General features: G+C 37.8%; 1 protein-coding gene across 1 annotated transcript in view; it reads left to right on the forward strand.

The window, feature by feature from the left end:
- SYT10 (synaptotagmin 10) overlaps positions 1-17,229 on the forward strand; it is a 41,116-nt gene extending 23,887 nt beyond the window's left edge. The window contains exons 3-7 of the mRNA XM_039345183.1: positions 4,939-5,503; positions 12,303-12,423; positions 12,663-12,834; positions 14,479-14,608; positions 15,948-17,229. Of these exons, the coding sequence (XP_039201117.1) occupies positions 4,939-5,503; positions 12,303-12,423; positions 12,663-12,834; positions 14,479-14,608; positions 15,948-16,019 (1,060 nt within the window). The 3' untranslated portion in view covers positions 16,020-17,229. The remainder of the gene's footprint in view (positions 1-4,938; positions 5,504-12,302; positions 12,424-12,662; positions 12,835-14,478; positions 14,609-15,947) is intronic.
- Positions 17,230-17,752: the final 523 nt, after the last annotated feature.

The raw sequence follows: 17,752 nt of genomic DNA on the forward strand, positions 1-17,752 counted from the left end.
ACAGCTACTTGTCTGAAATGTTATAGTACTTGAATAGGGGCTTTGTCTTGAAAACTTCCAAAATCCCTTCCAGCTCTATTTTGATTGAAGGTTCTAAGCTATTATGCCCAACCTTGTAACTGAATAAAGATAAACTATATTGTTTGTATCCACAAAATAAGAGGTTCAGCTCCCAGCATCTCCTGGTAGAACTTCCATTCTCGAGGTTCATCAACACAATTCACTGGACATGAGATGGCATTTTAGCATCCTATCCAGAGGAATTGGCAAGTAGAGATGAATAAATCTGTCTACTAAGTACTACATTTTCATTCATTGTCTCATTTTTCCAATCATAATAATTTTTGCCATTCAATTTTAAATACTTTTTAAATATGTGCACAATTATGTATTCAAATTTTCTTCTGTGCTTTTCTCAGCACTCATTATTAAAAGCCTTTTTGTGATTATATCTATCAAAACACACATGCTTGTGTTTATTTCCCTCTAATTTATAGCTCTCTGGAAGCATCTGCTGTTGTTGCTGCTTAGAAAATTCCCAACATTCCCAGTATAACATTATGTTATATTGGTTCAGGAAATGTGAAACTGAATATCTGCAGTAAAACTAGTGAAGCAAATTCACAGACTTATAAGACTTGTTTTTTTAAAATGTTGGAATTTAACTGTTGGGTTAGGATGTAGATCTCAGATAATTTTCCAGATCAGAACTGAGGTTAGTAAGTTGCACATTCAGCCAAACCAAGATAACTGCAATTTTCAACACAGATATTGAATTGAAGTAATAGTAGATTCTGGCACTGGACAGGCAATTTGCATAGAACTCACATTCTATGAATCTACAAACCATGTATAATTTGCCTGAAGAAAAAATTTTGTAATGATATATATCATAGTTATTTCAGCAATACATAGTCTCTGTTCTTAAGCTTTCATTGAATGGTTATCTTGTGAATAACTGAGATTATTTTAAATATGGATGGTGTTTCCAAAAATCACCACCATCAATGGTTAGCTCAAAACCCTAAATTAAAGTTTTTTTCAGCATGATCATTTACTGAAATTTTCGTGCAAGTTCCAATTTGTCTGCTAGTGGATTGTCTATTCTAGTCCAACATTCTATGCTACAGGAACTCAGAAGAATGGACAAGAGAGTGTTAGCTTTCTTTCAATGCTAGACTCTATCAAATAGAGTCTGAAATTACCATATAGTCATCAAAACCATACCTGATATACTGTACCTTCTTACATGATTCTAGATTCTGGAGTTATGTGCTCCATTCCTGGAAACAATCATCTGAATGCTGATGCTCTCTTTATAGAGTTACTTCATGATCTTAAGGGATCCTAACTAATCTACATCTAACTGATAAAATATGTTGTGTTATTTATTCAAAACATGCTAAATAATTCCTGTTGAATTTGAATATTCTTCTATTCCTGGCCCCTCTGCCAATGTCCCACCCCCAATCTTGTGGCCCAAGAGCACCATGGCATGTTGGTTTCTGCTGCCACTAAATGAATGAAAGAAACCACCACCATCTAAGTTGAGTAGCTTGCTTATCAACTCATGTCTCGTTACATGATTAAATTGTTTGACTTGTAGCTGAATGCATGAAACTGAGCCAGTGGAAAAGCATTATGTTGGTATTGTTCTGATTTCATTTCCCTCTGATACTGGATCTGGGATATTATGCATAACCAGGCAGGAGTCTAATGCTAGAAAGAACCTGCAGCTGTGGCCTGGCAAGGAGAGAGTGGAGTAGAGGTCTTAAAGGTGACATCTAGGGAAGAAGGAGGTGATGGAAGTAGATAGGATAGCAATGTCTTGGTTCAGGTCCGCTGTAGGGTGAGAGCACAGGTGGCATTCTTGGGCAGGAAAAGCTGATATCACAGACCCTCAAGCAAAACTGGAGCCATGCCAGAAGATAATAACTCCATGCAAGAGTCAATCTGAAACATAAATTGTTTCAGTAAATTTACTCGTTCCTTTGCATTTTCTGAAATTGGCTGTTCTTGTCTGAAAGGAAGATGAACCTCAGATATTTTGAAATATCCCACTCCGTGCAAGGAAACGAATTAAATACATCCAGTTTATGCTATTTTAATTTTTTTAAAAAACTGAGGTTCCACTATAGTAAATCTGCAAGAGCAATTCATCTGGCAACTTTCCGCTGCTATTGTTCCTGGGGCACAAATTCCCACTAGACAATTTCAGAGGAGCTACGGATCTGACAAGATGCTGCTCAGAATTTGTGTGTTTAAATTCTTTAGGACATGGAGGACCATTTTTGGTTTGCCTTCAAGGCTCCAAAAAATGAAGATCAATCCAGGCAAAGCAACAAATCAAAGTGCAGGGATATGGCAGATGTGGGAGGAACAGCATAGCAGATGTGAGCTGTTAAGTGTGCACTTTCTAATTAGCTGTGCTGACACCTTTGTAGGGCAATCGTACAAATCCCATAGTTTCTGTGGTTCAGAAAAGCATTCCCACGTTGCTATGGGAACAAAACACATCTGAGTAATTAACACATCAATCAGCTGTCTCCATGAAATGTTGGGATTCAGAAACTGACGCAAACCACTGTGTCATTAGAGCACAAATATCATTGAATATGATGATATTATATCATCCAGGGAATAACTCTCTCTGTAGCATCCAACCTAGGCAAGCTATGAAGTTGCTAACAATAGAAGCCAAAGGGAACAATGTTATGTATTCAGTACAGGTGTTTTAAACAGAGCTATGCAAAAGAATTCTGCTGCATATACATTTTTTTCTAGCACATCTCAGTCTATTGTTCTAGAACATCTCGGTCCATTTAATGAAATGGCATTTGTTTCAAGATTTTCTTTCCCAAATAAGAAAAGAATTTCATTAAAATACTCATGTGCATTCATTTAGTAAGAAGGTCACCTGTGAAGGTCCATAGTACATGTTACAACCAGCTGCTAATTATTAACAGCTTCCCAGGCTTCCAAGCTTCTATTAGGTTCCAAAAGAAGACAAATCTAGGGGCTTCTTCAGATTAGGAAATAGCAGAACCAGAGAGCAGAACTGTACAAATCTTTTGAATGATGCTTCAGAATGTACGGAGCACCCTATGAAGCATCTCTTCTTGCATTATTAAGCAACCGCATGTGGTGCTTCAAAAAGATGCTGCTGGGCATCTGCACAGAAAGACATTTTGCTTCTGCATTCAAAGGCAATGTAGCCAGGAAACGGGACAGACAGAACAGGCCAAAGCTTCATTGCTCCTGTTTACTTCAGACTGGCATTTTTGTTCAAGAGGTAAAAGTTGGAAATTGGAAGAGAAATGGTAATTCAAAAAAAAAAAATCTGCCCCATGTTTGAACCAACCATCTTCTATTTACAAGGCAAGTATTATGACCATTGCTCTATTACAGCATTCATGAGGAAATGAGCTGTAATTATGTCAAAAAGCAGAATAAGCACTGATTCAGTTGATGGTGCACTCCTGCTTTTATGAAGTAGCATTGAAATGCAGCATTTAGCTAACAACAATCCTAAGTGCTTTATGGACAAAGATCCTCAAGGCAACATAATATAGAAAAGTATTTGGAAGGGCAGAAAAACAACAACATTAAACTGTCTTTGACATCGAGTACGGGTTTAATAGAGGAGGATGTCATCTATTTCTGTCTTCCAGAAGTGGTTGTTGTCCCGTTTCGATGAAGGGCAAACATGCAATATAGAAAAGCCACTTATAAAATAGGAAAATGAAAAATAAAAACTTCTTTGAGTCAGCCTAGCTTACAATATCCTTATGACCCATGCAGTGGTGGGCAACAAAAAATTAGCTACCAGTTTTCCTGAAGTGGTGCAAACCAGCTGAATCCCACCACTGGACCCATGGCAACAACACAGAATGGCTACTCTTCTTCCAGAAAACAAGGGGAGAATTGAAGGGCTAATTAGTTCATTTTATTTATTTTACTGTACTTTCCAGCGTATAAGACGACTTTCGCAAGCGGTAAAATCAGCGCTGAAGTCGGGGGTCGTCTTATATGCCGAGTCATCTTATACGCTGGAAATTACGGTAGTTTCCGGCGTATAAGACCACTTTCTAGGCATGCGACTCGGCACCGAAGACAGGGGTCGTCCTATACACCACGTCACCATATACGCTGGAATATACAGTAATTTCCTAGTTTACTTTTCAAGATCATACTCTTCTACAAATCAGCATCATAGGTAGTCCTTGACTTAAAACAATCCACTAGTGACCCTTCAAAGTTACAACGGTACTGAAAAAAAGTGATTTATGACCATTTTTCACACTTTTGACCATTGCAGCGTCCCCATGGTCATGTGATCAGAATTCAGACACTTGGTCATTGGTACATATTTATGATGGTTGCATTGTCTGGGGTCATGTGATCACCTCTGACAAACTGAGTGCGAAAGCCAGATTCACTTATCAACTTAGTTATTACTAACTTAACCACTACAGTGATTCACTTAACAATTGTGGCAAGAAACATTGTAAAATGGGCAAACCTCACTCAATTTTGGGCTCAGTTGTGGTCGTAAGTCAAGGACTACTACCTGAATGATGACTACTGGGGTGGAACTGGGAGATGGGTTTTCTTCCCTCATTTATTTTTCTTGTAAGTTTTCTTACCCTCTCCCTGATTTACTTATTCTGCATTTCTGCCTTTTTTTTCCCCTCCCTCTCCTCTTGATATACCTAATTCTCCATTTCCTGTTTTCTGAATTATCATTATTCTTCTTGAACTGAATTACTGACTTATCTTCCTGGATTATATAGAGTTGTTAATAACTATTCCCTCATGAGAGTTGTAACAATAATATTGAAGTGCTGATTTATTTCTTTCATTTTTAATAGTATCCAAGTTATTTTTCTTTCCCTTCAAGACAATCTAAGCTAATTTCTTTCTGTTTGTTTAATGCAGGCACAACTCTTTCAGGAGACATTTGCCAAGGCAAATGCAGGTGTCTAGCATTGATTTTAACATGGGTCCAGAACCAGTTTTACAAAGAGGGGAGACAACAACCAGCATTGGACGGATAAAACCTGAGCTTTACAAGCAAAAGTCTGTGGATTCTGAAGGCAAGAAAGAGGATGTGAAAACCTGTGGAAAACTCAACTTTACCCTCAAATATGATTATGAAAACGAACTGCTTTTGGTCACCATCATTAAAGCTTTGGAGTTACCAGCTAAAGACTTTACGGGAACTTCAGATCCGTATGTGAAAATCTACCTTCTTCCAGACAGGAAAAAAAAGTTTCAGACACGGGTTCATAGGAAGACTTTAAACCCTGTCTTTAATGAAACCTTTCAGTTTCCTGTGGCCTATGATCAACTTTGCAACAGGAAGCTACATTTCAGCGTGTATGATTTTGACAGGTTTTCTAGACATGATATGATTGGGGAAGTTATTCTTGATAACTTTTTTGAAGTTTCTGATCTATCTAGAGAGGCTACAGTATGGAAAGACATCCATTGTTCCACTACAGTAAGTACCTTGTCTCAAAAAAAGGTTTTAAGAGATTTCAAAATATCTAAGTCTTGTATCTTCTTACTTAAATTCTTCCAGGTGATATATTTTCTTTCTGTAGCTATCACATATAATGCTGTATGATAACAATGGATTTTTAACCCTCATCCTTTCAAGACATTTATGAACACATTAACTGATAGCCTTCCAAATGCAGAGATCACTGGGCTCCATTTTTCCAGATCTGTATATGAAATTTACTTTCTTCTAAAGAGAGAAAAATAAAGTTTCAGGTATAGACTCATAGAAAGACTTTAATCCTGTATCCAATTAACCTTTTCATTTTCCTATAGCCTACATTTTACTGAAATATACCTCAGTCCCCTTATTTTACCATTTATTACTCTCACTTCCTTTATGTTAGACCAGGTGTTGAAGATGGCTAATACTAACAAAAATAAGAACTTAATGATAGAATTATAATTAAGTGTAAGTAACCCCATTCCAAATCAACTCATAATTGAACCCATAATTTACTAATGTTAGTAAATGGTACATTAAATCTGGGGTGAGCCTGGGGTGTCACAGAATTGAGTTTTATGATGTCTTTATCCAGTTCAGGGAAGTGGAAATATGGATTATTGTCTTATTGATTTCATTCTTAGGTCAATCTATTATTGATGATAAATTTTATTCTTGTTTATATGGACAGAGTTATGGAAAAATTACTTCTGAGGCTATAGAAAACAGCAAATACAGAAACAGTTTAGGTTTGCAATCTGTACTATCTTATCAATGACCACAGTTAGATTTCATTTAACAAGAAGTTGCTTCTTTAAAAAAAATCAAAGCCTACGGGAACTCAGTGTCAAGGCCTAGATTAGTGGGGTTACCTAGTTTGGGTAATGAAACATCTACAAGAAAACAACCAAGCTCAAAGAACACCAAAGACACCTCATTTCAACCCTGAGCTACAAATATTCTCCTTTATTAGTGTCAAAGCCATTACATGTGGAAAGAGAGGAAAATAATTCTTCCCTTGGATTTAGTTAAAAAAATCACCCACAGATGATCATGCTATAACATTCAGAAATTGCAAAATTGTTATGCTCATATGTGGAATCAAAGGTAGCTTTGGAGAGGAGATTTTCCATATCTAAAAACAGAGGTGAAGACATGCAGAATAATTGGATTTAAATTCCAAAGACCTATGATACTATACAAGGAGGCTTGGGAATTCTGGAAGTTGAAATCCAAACATCTTAAAGTTGCTGAGGTTGAGAAATATTGTTCTAGAGCAGACATGTCAAACTTGTGACGTCACATGATATTGCCCAGTGTATCGGAGCTTTTTCCCCATTGCCAGCAATGGGGTGGGTGCAGTTTCCTGGTGACGCGTCCAGCCCGCAGGCCAGCAGTTTCACACCCCTGTTCTAGAGATATCCAGATTTCAGGACACCATCCTAAGAACTACTGAGCTAGTTCATCAAATTTCCCCAACATTGATCATGGATGGGAAAAAATAGTTGTAGAAGAAATGAGCCAATGGGGGAAAGAAAGTCTATTATACACTTGACTCAGCTTAGACTAAGTATAATCTTTAATGATCAAGATATAAATAGCTCCAGCAGCATGCAGTTACTTAGCATTTAAAGAGAGATGGCTTTTAAAATATATTATCATAGTTCACTGTTACACAGAATGACCAAGATTTTCACTTTTAAAACTCGGCATGGCCATAGAGATTTGGTACTTATAACTGGTTCTTTCAAATGAGTGACTTTTAAGATGAGTAAGAGTTCCTAATATATATGCAGCATAACATTCTGACTTTAGAAGGAACCATTTCCGTTCTCTGAGGCACACAAAGCCAATTACATTGTCCAGCTTATTGTGCCTGTTTCCTGATGTGGTGCTAATGAACAAAGGTTTCTTCTTTCGTTTCTTTTTTTATTAGAATTCTAAATCACAAGCTTTCTACTTCACAAGAGTGAAGTGAGAGAGTGCAGATCTTGCTTTGGGAGATCCATAATCCAGCTGTGAAGCTCCTGAATGCAGTGAGCTAGGCTTTAATTAAAGCTTTGGAAATATACACTCAGCCCATGAATCATGCAAAGGACAATGGAATTTAGATTTGGTATAATATAATGAATGAATACTATCCCTGTGGACTGTAGTCTATGGAGATTCTCAATCACCAAATCATCTTATCCAGGTCATGATTGTCCCAAAGCTGTTTTTCCAAAAGGCAACTGGACTTCTTTGGGTTTTTTCCTTGAAAACATTTCATTTCTCATCCAAGAAGCTTCTTCAGTTCTGAACTGAAAAAGCTTCTAGAATGAGAAGTGAAACGTTTTCAAGGAAAAAAACCCAAGAAAGTCCAGTTGCTTTTTGGAAAAGCAACTTTAGGTGTCCCTGTGGACTGTACACTAAGATCTGGCAAAGCCTTCATCCAGTGTGGAGTGGGCCAATGCTTGTAATTCATTCAAAGTGGAAAAGGCTTTTTTGACTGAGATATTGGAACACTATTATCATGTCACCCCTAGTCCTTCTTTTCATTAAATCAGACAGCTTTAGATCAGACAGCAGAGGTCAGTGGTCAGTCCCCTTAGCTATTCCATTTTGGCTGATGCTGCTAAACCATCCTGATTTCAGGAAAGATTCAGGCCTTCAAAGATCTAATAACTTCCACTGCTCTAGATTTTGAAACCCCATGCTGCCACATTCTGTAGAATTCATCTGAACCATGGTTTCTCTGACCTTCATAATTAAACCTGATCAAATACATACTCAGGAAGGAGCTACAGTCCATCTGGATTCTCTGATAGCTGTATTAAATCCAGCCCATGTTCTAGATACATTATATAAGATATTTAAAAACGAAAAAAAAATCCTACACAGCAAAACATACTTTTGTATTGCTTTTATTCCTTATAGGCATAAAAGGTGTTGCTTTTATAATTTTATAATTATAAAATTGTTTTTATAATTTACAAATATATCAATGCAATTTTGTATGACTTATGAGCTAAGCACTAGTTTGAGGATTCTTTTTGACCTTTGTCTAAAAATCCATAAAATTTAATATTATATAACATAAATTGAGAATAATTAACCCTAATAAGCTCTGGGTATTGCTGCTGTATGTACCGCTAATGAATCTGTCTATGTTCATCATGGCTAATTTATTTTAAGTTAATATTTATCAATCTGGGCAACCTAAAAGACATGTAGATTTCAACTCCCTATTCGCCACCCAGCATGACTGACTCTGAAATTCTGGAAAATGAAGTCCATACATCTTCAAGTTGTCAAGATTGAGAAACATCTGCTTTAAGCCCAATTTTATGCCAGCATTGTTCACATTAATATATAGCAGAATCAGAGTCAGGAACTTCTGTCCAACACACAGGTCGGCAACCTGCGGCTCCGGAGCCACATGCGGCTCTTTGAGCCTTCCCCTGTGGCTCCCAGCCTCCTCTGCTTTTGCAGAGAGAGACAGAGACAGAGAGAGGCAATTGCGCTTCCCTGCTTCTCTCTCTCTCTCTCTCTCTCTCTCTGTGTGTGTGTGTGTGTGTGTGTGTTTTGTGTGTGTGTGTGTATATGTGTAAAAGAGAGTGCACTCACATTGTTCTCCGAGGAGCTGAAAAGCTTTCTGGGCAGAGCTCCTCCCTTTGCTGCGTCTCAGCAGGAAGCAAGAAGGGCAGGAGAGAGCTAGCTAGCCCAGCTAGGCTGACTCAGGAATTCTGGGAGTTGAAGTCCATGAGTCATAAAAGAGATGAGGTTGCCTACCCCTGAGATTGTTGGAGAACAACTTGAAGCTTGCCAGGTGAGCAGCAGATGGGGGGGAGAAAGAGAGAGAGAGAAAGAGAGAGAGAGAGGGAGGGGGAGAGAGAGAGGAAAGAGAGAGAAAGAAAGAGAGTGGGGGAAGAGGAGTGGCAGACCAAGGGCAGGGAGGGAGGGAGAGAGACAGAGAGAGACCCTTTTGACATCTAAAATGAAGATAACACTGCATATATCCTTTTTTTACCTGTGTGTGTATGTAATTTTATTCTCTTAAAGCATTCTCTCGGTGATCATTGTTTTAATAGTATGGATATTCCCAATATTTTTACTTTTATTTTTAATGTGTGTGTGTGTGTGTGTGTGTGTGTATACACACACATACACAAACACTCTCTCTCTCTCTCTCTCACACACACACACACACACACACACACACACACACCTATAATAAAGATAAAAAAGGATATATGCAGTGTTATCTTCATTTTAGATATCAAAAGGGTTTTGCGGCTCCCGGTGTTTTGTTTTTGGTGGGAAACGGGTTCAAGTGGCTCTTTGAGTGTTTTGGGTTGCCTACCCCTGGTTTAACATATTAATGGATGATCAGTGTAGCTACCAGTTAAGTCTCCAGCAACCAAATGTTTTTCAAAGACTCTTTCTGACTCATCTTTTCCTGTATCCTGGTGTATTTGCAAAAATCATTATGGGTTGTTGTGCTACTTGCTGGAATGAAGAGGCAATTAAATCTTACAGCCCCTTGCTGGATGTGTTCATCAGATATCAGCAGTCTCCCAGTTGTCAAGTTGTTATACTGCCAAATTCACAGTTTCCTTTCCCACTTCTGTTTGCCTTTTACATGAATCTGATGCAACACAAACTAAATGTTCCTGAAATTGACAATGATCTGACATTATTTGATGCCCCCAGCCACCCTGCCATGAACACATATTTATTCATAGGAATATTTTAATCTTTTAAGAAGGATAGTGTGGTGGCCTAATAGTAAAGACATTTGCCTCTCATTCAGAGGTTGAGAGTTCAATCCTAGGTAGCAGGAGATGTTTCACTTTTAGGTTGCAAATTACAAATATGTGCTGTGAACTCCACATAGGCATCAGGAAAGGCATCTGGCCAGTAAACACTCAGCTCCATCCTGTCACTCCAATTCTACTCTGAATTAAGGGATTACAGAGTCATTAAAAAGAAAAATAATAATTTTTTGGGTGAAAATACCACTGATCAATGCATTTTTGTACCAGGTATAAAATGGATGAATGCATTTAATAGTTAAAATGAGGAATACTATTATTAGCATTGTGGAAGTATAGCCAATATTAACTACATCCTTTTAGTGCTATCTCCATAAGGGGAGGTGGATGAATTAAAGAAATCTGCATGATTTCCCCTTGGCATGTGTTACACATATGTTACACATATACAAAAGGGCACGGCTTCAGTTGAGCAGTTGTGGCTGACATCTTGACTTTTTTTTAACCTTCTCCCCATGGATACCCTGTCTTTTGAACATGTTTTCTTATAAAGAATTATATCCAAAGCTATTGAGATGCCCTTTATTAAAAAGCAGAATTAGTTTCTCTCATGGACAAATGTCAGGGTATAGATGTAATTATATATGCATTTAACTGGGAATAACTCACATCAAAATTAATGGCGCTTCTGTAAAAATGTTTATAAGAATGGATCAAAGAGTCTCTTATTTCTAAAATGAAACTACAGTCCACATTCTCGGACCAAAGCAGTGTCTTTTTAAAAAATTATGGAGATTTTTATCACTATCATCTCAGTTTATGAAAGACAGAAATCTAATACAATTGAGGGGAAGGTTGAAATAAGGTTATCTTTTAAATTATGATTTTTTAAAAATTAATGCCCCAATTAATTCATTCAGACAAAACTATAGCCCATTGAATATTGCCATATAATTCCCATAATAACTGGCCTTCAGTAGTGCTAACAGCTGTTGGAGGCAAATAGTATTGGAAGAGCTATAGATTTCCTAAGCTTCCAATCTGCTTAACAGCAGTTACAAATTCATTTATATTTTACTCTCTCTTTCTGAGGTTACATTATTTCCTTCTTTCCATAGTCTACCCTTTCTAATTAACAAGCCCATAAATCATGCATTCATTTTTTCAGCAAAAGGTTCATTAGTCACTAATAAATACAATTATTCTTTGTTATAATTTTTCTTCGCTTTTCCTTTTTTTCCTTTCTCTTCTGTATTCCTTTCTTTGTATTTTTTCTCCACTTATTACTTTTCTTTATTTTCCATACTTTTCTCTTCCAAAATTTGCATTGCTTTTGTTCTTTTTAAAAAATTGTTAATAAATAAAAATCATGCACACTTGCACACACACACACGTGCACACACACACATACACACACACACACACACAACCCAATGGTTGGTATATGTCTTCCTCAATCTTAGGTCCTCTACCAGAGGTCTGAGAGTTTGTGGGCTCTGCACAATATCTTAGCTCTGCACTCTTCTGGACGAAAAGCTCTGTTCCTAGGATCAGTTAGAGCCATTCTCCCAGATCTCCTCTCATTAGATCTATTGTAGTAGCATTCCAAGTTTCCTTGTCTCCCCCATGCATGGTTTCATCTAGTAGCCTACTTATCATCAGATTATCCTAGAACTTCAACGTCTGACATGGACCTTGTTTATCTGGGCAACATCTGAGCTGGCATGACTCTTCTAGTTGGTGTCACTCATATTTGAGGTAGGCAGATGAAGCATAAGGGGGTCTTTGCTCAAGGACCCCCAACTGATTTAGGGAGGAACAAGCCTGAATTTGAACCCTGCTCTTCCTTGTCAAAGGCAGTCTAATCGTTACCTATCCAGTCACTCTATATGGAAGGGCTACAAATTTCCCAGTTCTGTATTACATACCAAAGTTCAAATAATATCAGTTTAGGGAAGATTTCCAGCGAGAAAAAGGTGAGATAAAAGTAAGATCCTGTATATGTGTTTTAACAAATGTACTTTTCTGGAATACGTTTACAGGAAAGCATTGACCTGGGAGAAATCATGTTTTCCCTTTGCTACTTGCCGACAGCAGGGAGGATGACCCTCACAGTCATCAAATGCCGAAATCTCAAAGCAATGGATATTACTGGTTCATCAGGTGAGCAGGTGCCTTTCCACTCAGTCCATCTGGGTGGAGCTGGTGGGGAAACAGAGCCTTATCAGGATTTTAAGAACCCTGGTGCTGAATTTTCTGAAAGGGCTATTCAAGCATGATCAAAGAGGTTACAGCCACCCATTGTGATACCTAGATGAAACTGGCTGATTATTTGTATTTTTGTCTGCTGGAAAAAATGTCCATGCACTTCTAGTTGTTCACTTCCCTTCCTGTTATCTCAGATCCCTATGTCAAGGTATCTCTGATGTGTGACGGTCGACGCCTGAAAAAAAGGAAAACAACCACAAAGAGGAACACTCTCAACCCAGTGTACAGTGAAGCTATAGTTTTTGACATTCCTCCTGAAAACGTGGAACAAGTCAGCCTCTCCATTGCAGTCATGGATTATGACCGGTAGTAATGTTGAATTTTCCTCTTTCCAAAGAAATGAAAAAATATTTCTTGTGAATATGTATAATGTTACAAATATATTAACATGGGATCTCCAGTTTAAAGTCATTGCCTGGACTCCTATTTACTGCTCTGTCTGATCTTCTACCACGTCTTCTATCAAAATACTTATCATTCCTCCCTTACTTATCATAATCTCCCTTCATTAGATTATTTTGGACTGTGAAAGATCCAAATTTAGAGGGCGTAATATGATTTGGAACACATGTACATGTTGCTTCTACCTTTAAAGCATCTATATCTTTTCCTGGATTTGTACAGCTATGCTTTACAGCTGATGAATGATGTCCAAAAAAAATTCATTCTCAAGTGTTCTCAACAAGTGCTATCTGCATGTCTCCACATTTCTCAAATCTCAAAGCCTGCTGATTGATAAGCATTTGAGGATTGTAATTTGCATATATGATGGCAATAAAATTAGTACAAATTAGTATAAATTTGGCTGGTAATTGCGACAATCTGCAGCAAGCTTTCTACCACCAAGTTTTCCACCATGAATGGTCTGTGGGATCACCCAGAGCATGGCATCTAGTGTAATCTCAGGGATCAGACAGACTACAGGAAGGCAAACATAGTTCAATAAATGGCAGCTTTAAAAGAAAAAAAAAGATGTATTATTTGACCAACATCATTAATTGCTGTTTTGGTCATATATGGTTTATACTTAGATATCCTACCATGAAAATAAGTGTTAGTGTTTCATTTTCAGACAACATAAATTCAAAAGATTGCCAACTCCAGATTCTGGGTTTTAGAAACAACTTTAGCTTCTATCACCAGGCAAAATAAGTCTAGTTCTCATGGTTAAGAGATTATTTGAAATATTTAAAATGGTCCCTAACAACAGATGCTACAGCAAACCCCAAAAATACACTGTGATAGTGGATACATAGAGATGTGAGGACTGCAATTGAATAGGAAGGAAACAAGCTGCAGCAACTTCAATTCTTTTATTGTATATTTTAAAGCACCTTTCTAGACTTTATAAAGGCAGTATTATCCTTTGAAGCATTATTATTCTCACATCTAAAAAGCCTAGAAAAATTTGATGAAATCCCAGAACTTGAAAGAATTCAATGAATAACATTTCCAGGTGCCAACAGGTGAGGCAATGTCCTATATCTATCTGACCTTCTCCAGTCACTGCAGAAGAGAAAAATATATAAAACAAAGAAATTGCATTTTTCTTAATTTGCACAACTCATGCAACTCATAAATTCTACATCTTCTTGATACAAAAGATAGTTATTCCATCTGCAGTTTTACATCAACATTCTCAGCCCCAGCCCAAGAATAACTAGAACAATCTTGCCAAAGTTCAGAATCTAGCCAGAATCATGCCAGACTAAAGCCTTACCTAATGGATATAACCTGGGAGATTCTAGGGAGTAACTATCCTAATTCTCTTCTTCTTTCTCCTTTCCAACACTGGTTATATTGTCTTTTGTCTTACCTCCACCTCCAGCCACTTTCTTATAGTCACTCGGTAGAGAGATGGGCAGCATAAAATTTAAAAATAAATAAAAATATAGTCCATCACAAGTATATACTGTTCTGTGGACAAATTTTCCTTCTCTTTAATCCTAGAGTAGGGCACAATGAAGTGATTGGAGTATGTAGGACTGGACTGGATGCAGAAGGACTTGGAAGAGACCACTGGAATGAAATGCTGGCATATCCACGCAAACCAATAACTCACTGGCATCCGTTAGTAGAGGTAAGGATAAAAATATTTCCATGAAGTAGCTAATTCCCATGTTTTTCCCCTACTTCCCATATAGATTCTCCTGCAATTTTTTTCCTTTAATTCTGCTTCAGTCTGATAAAAGAACAATTGCTTTGGCAATGTATTTTTAAAAAGAGAAGCTCAGCTGGAATGTGTTCTAGTACTTATTCAGCAGTAAAGTGCCAAGAGAGGTGCATAAATATCATGCCTTTCCATGTACCACACTCTCTTGTGTTCAGCCTTCTCCCTGCCTCCAGTGCTTTCATGATATCCCAAGAGATATTGGGGTGATGGGGTCTCTTTTCATAGACCTTTTTTCAGATTGGGAACTGCCCTATGGGCCACAAGAGTAGCTTCAGATACAGAATGATAGTCCTTGCCTACTGACCATTTCTTCAGCGACCATTCAACATTACAACAGTTCTGAACAAGGACACTTGTTCTTATGACTGATCCTTGAAGTTGTGGCCATCACAGTGGCTTCAAGATCACAATTTGGTTACTTGGTAACTAGCACACATTTATGATTATCTTACTATCCCAAAGTCATGTGATTGCAATTTGTGGCCTTCACAGCTGACCTCCAATGAAGTTAATGGGGAAACCAGCGGGAAGTTGCAAGTCACAGTCATGTGATCTGTGGCAATTCATTTAATGACTGCAGCTGGAACTGACTAACTTCCATTGTAAGCTAAATGCAATCTCATCATTTTTCATTTTACAATCATGTTGGACTTACTGTCTAATTGTGGTCAGTGAGTGAGGACCCCCTGTAATAAAAAATAATCACACTGATACCAGCACCTTCTGCTACTTCTAAGTAGAAAATCAGCTGCAGGAGAGATTAGAAAATAATTTTCAAATATCTAAGATTAAGGTAGGAGAATAGAGACTCTTCCATGAGCAACAGTCAGCAAATAACTGATTAGAGAAGTCCAGTGAGTATAACTCCCAATGTTTCATTTATTTTTTAAGAAAACTAAGCAATTACTGCACTGGGACAGAACTATTTTTAAATCCTTTCTGCACCTGCACCAATACTGGTACACAATCTCTTTCTGCACATTAAATGGCTTTCTGAATACACTATCTAGGTAGAGAGTTGAAACTATTGACTGCTCAAATTCCTGATGCCTGTATGTAGATCCAATTTATTCAGGGTACCGTGGGTGTAGAGCAATGAGTGGGTGAGGGTTATTGCCTTGGTATTCTGCTTGTAGGCTTCCTGGAGGCATCAAATTGGCCAAAGTGAGAAGCAGGATGCTGGACTTCGCGGACCTTGATTCAGTAGGTCATTTCTTATTTTCTTAAAATGTATCATCTGTTCCAGTTGCCAGGCCGAGCAACCAGCTTTGACAGTCAAGGATCCTGTTCATCACCAAAACCACCACTCACACCCTAGACTGAACAGCGGTGTAACATTCGCACCATAACCATATACAACTGGAGGTTTGGGTCTAATTCATGACCTGCATCATCATCATCATTTTTATCTGCTGTGCCTCTAGAGTATCATGTCACTGTTTCTTATCCTTTATTTCCAGTTGTGTTTTATTAGCGGACAGAATTCTGTCTTTTCTATATGTATGGATCAGGTATTTAAAAGTATATTCAGGCACATTTATAAGGTTTGGAGATCCATGTCACAATGCCCCAAATTACATCTATTTGATACTTCCTTTTAAAAAGTATTTCAGTTATGACAATGTTTATATACCACAAAGGCCAAGGTAGGCGAATCCTTGATATATAGAATGGAGCCGGTTTTCTGATGTACGTTGATACTAAAGTTTTAAAATGTTCACGGGTTTACTTGGAATATTTAAATAAATAAGCAAAGTCAGTAGACAGAGGAAACGCAATCACTCACTAATATTGCAAAAAAGTAAAGGAAGGAAGCCTTAGAATGCTGGATAAAATCAAAGTCCTGATATTCACAGGAAGTTTTTTTTTCTTGCCAGATTCACAGGCATAAATATCATATTACAAGGAATTTCAGGACAGGGAGCAAATGTGGTTTATTTCTTTTGGTTTTGTTTTTTTGTTTTTTGTTTTGTTTTTAATAGGTACTAAAGCTGTTTTCTTCATAAATTTTACTCCCCAGCTTCTAGTTACAAATAAATATTAAAATACAAACTCCAAAAAGGGAAAAATGCAAAAACAAAATAAAACTAAACAAGACTACACAAAATAGTGCAGAAAAAGAAAAAAACAAAACAGACATATACATAAATTGTCCCCTCAAGCTGAATACAGATAACAATAATAGCTCCTGCCCACCTTGCGAAGCAGGCACACAATTTACGAATTTCTACAACAATGCTTATCCAACCCACTAAGACTGACATATTTCTGCTATATATAAAAATAGTTAACAGTTAAAACCAACAGCTACTGTAAATTAAACTTCATAATCCTCTGTTAACAGTCAATTTATTATATTTCACTAACTCCTCCCACTTTTCCATTCACAATTTCAAAAATCATTCTCATTTCTGTCCAAATGTTGACCAAATGTCTATAAAGAGTTTCCAGAATTTTAGAAAAATACTTATTTTAGTCCTTCTTTTTTCAGCTTCTAACAATCTTAATCTTTCATTCATCAAGTTGCTGTCAGGATTGAATCTCTATTCCAGCGGTTCTCAACCTATGGGTCGTGACCCCATTTGGGGTCGATCGACCATTTCACGGGGGTCGCCAAGCAAGGCTGTCTGCCATTTTTTCCCCCTTTTCTGGTGGGTGCCTTACCTCCCTTGGGCTGGGCCAGCTGGTGGCCCAGCCAGTGGTCAGCTTGCTCCGTCTCTGCCGCTTGCCAGCTACACCTCGGCCGGCGCAGGGGGCGGCGCCACGCATGCGCGGCGCTCCCGGCAGGGAAAATCCTCAACTTACGACCGGTTGGGTAGTCCTCGACTTACGACCGGTTTAGTCCTCGACTTATGACCGGTTTAGTCCTCGACTTACGACTGGTTGGGGTCGCGGCATTAAAAAGGTTGAGAATCACTGCTCTATTCAGATTTGCCTTTTCCTATCTCAAAGATTCCTTCAAGGTTTTAGGAGCCCCAAGTCAGTCAATAATCTGTTGATGATTTAATTGCATCATGTATGTCATCTTGAGTACTTAGGAAAGGGAAAAAC

This window comes from Crotalus tigris, unplaced genomic scaffold (genome assembly GCF_016545835.1).
Source record: "Crotalus tigris isolate CLP2741 ecotype Arizona unplaced genomic scaffold, ASM1654583v1 scf7180000017942.156807, whole genome shotgun sequence".
Taxonomy (NCBI): Eukaryota; Metazoa; Chordata; class Lepidosauria; order Squamata; family Viperidae; genus Crotalus; species Crotalus tigris.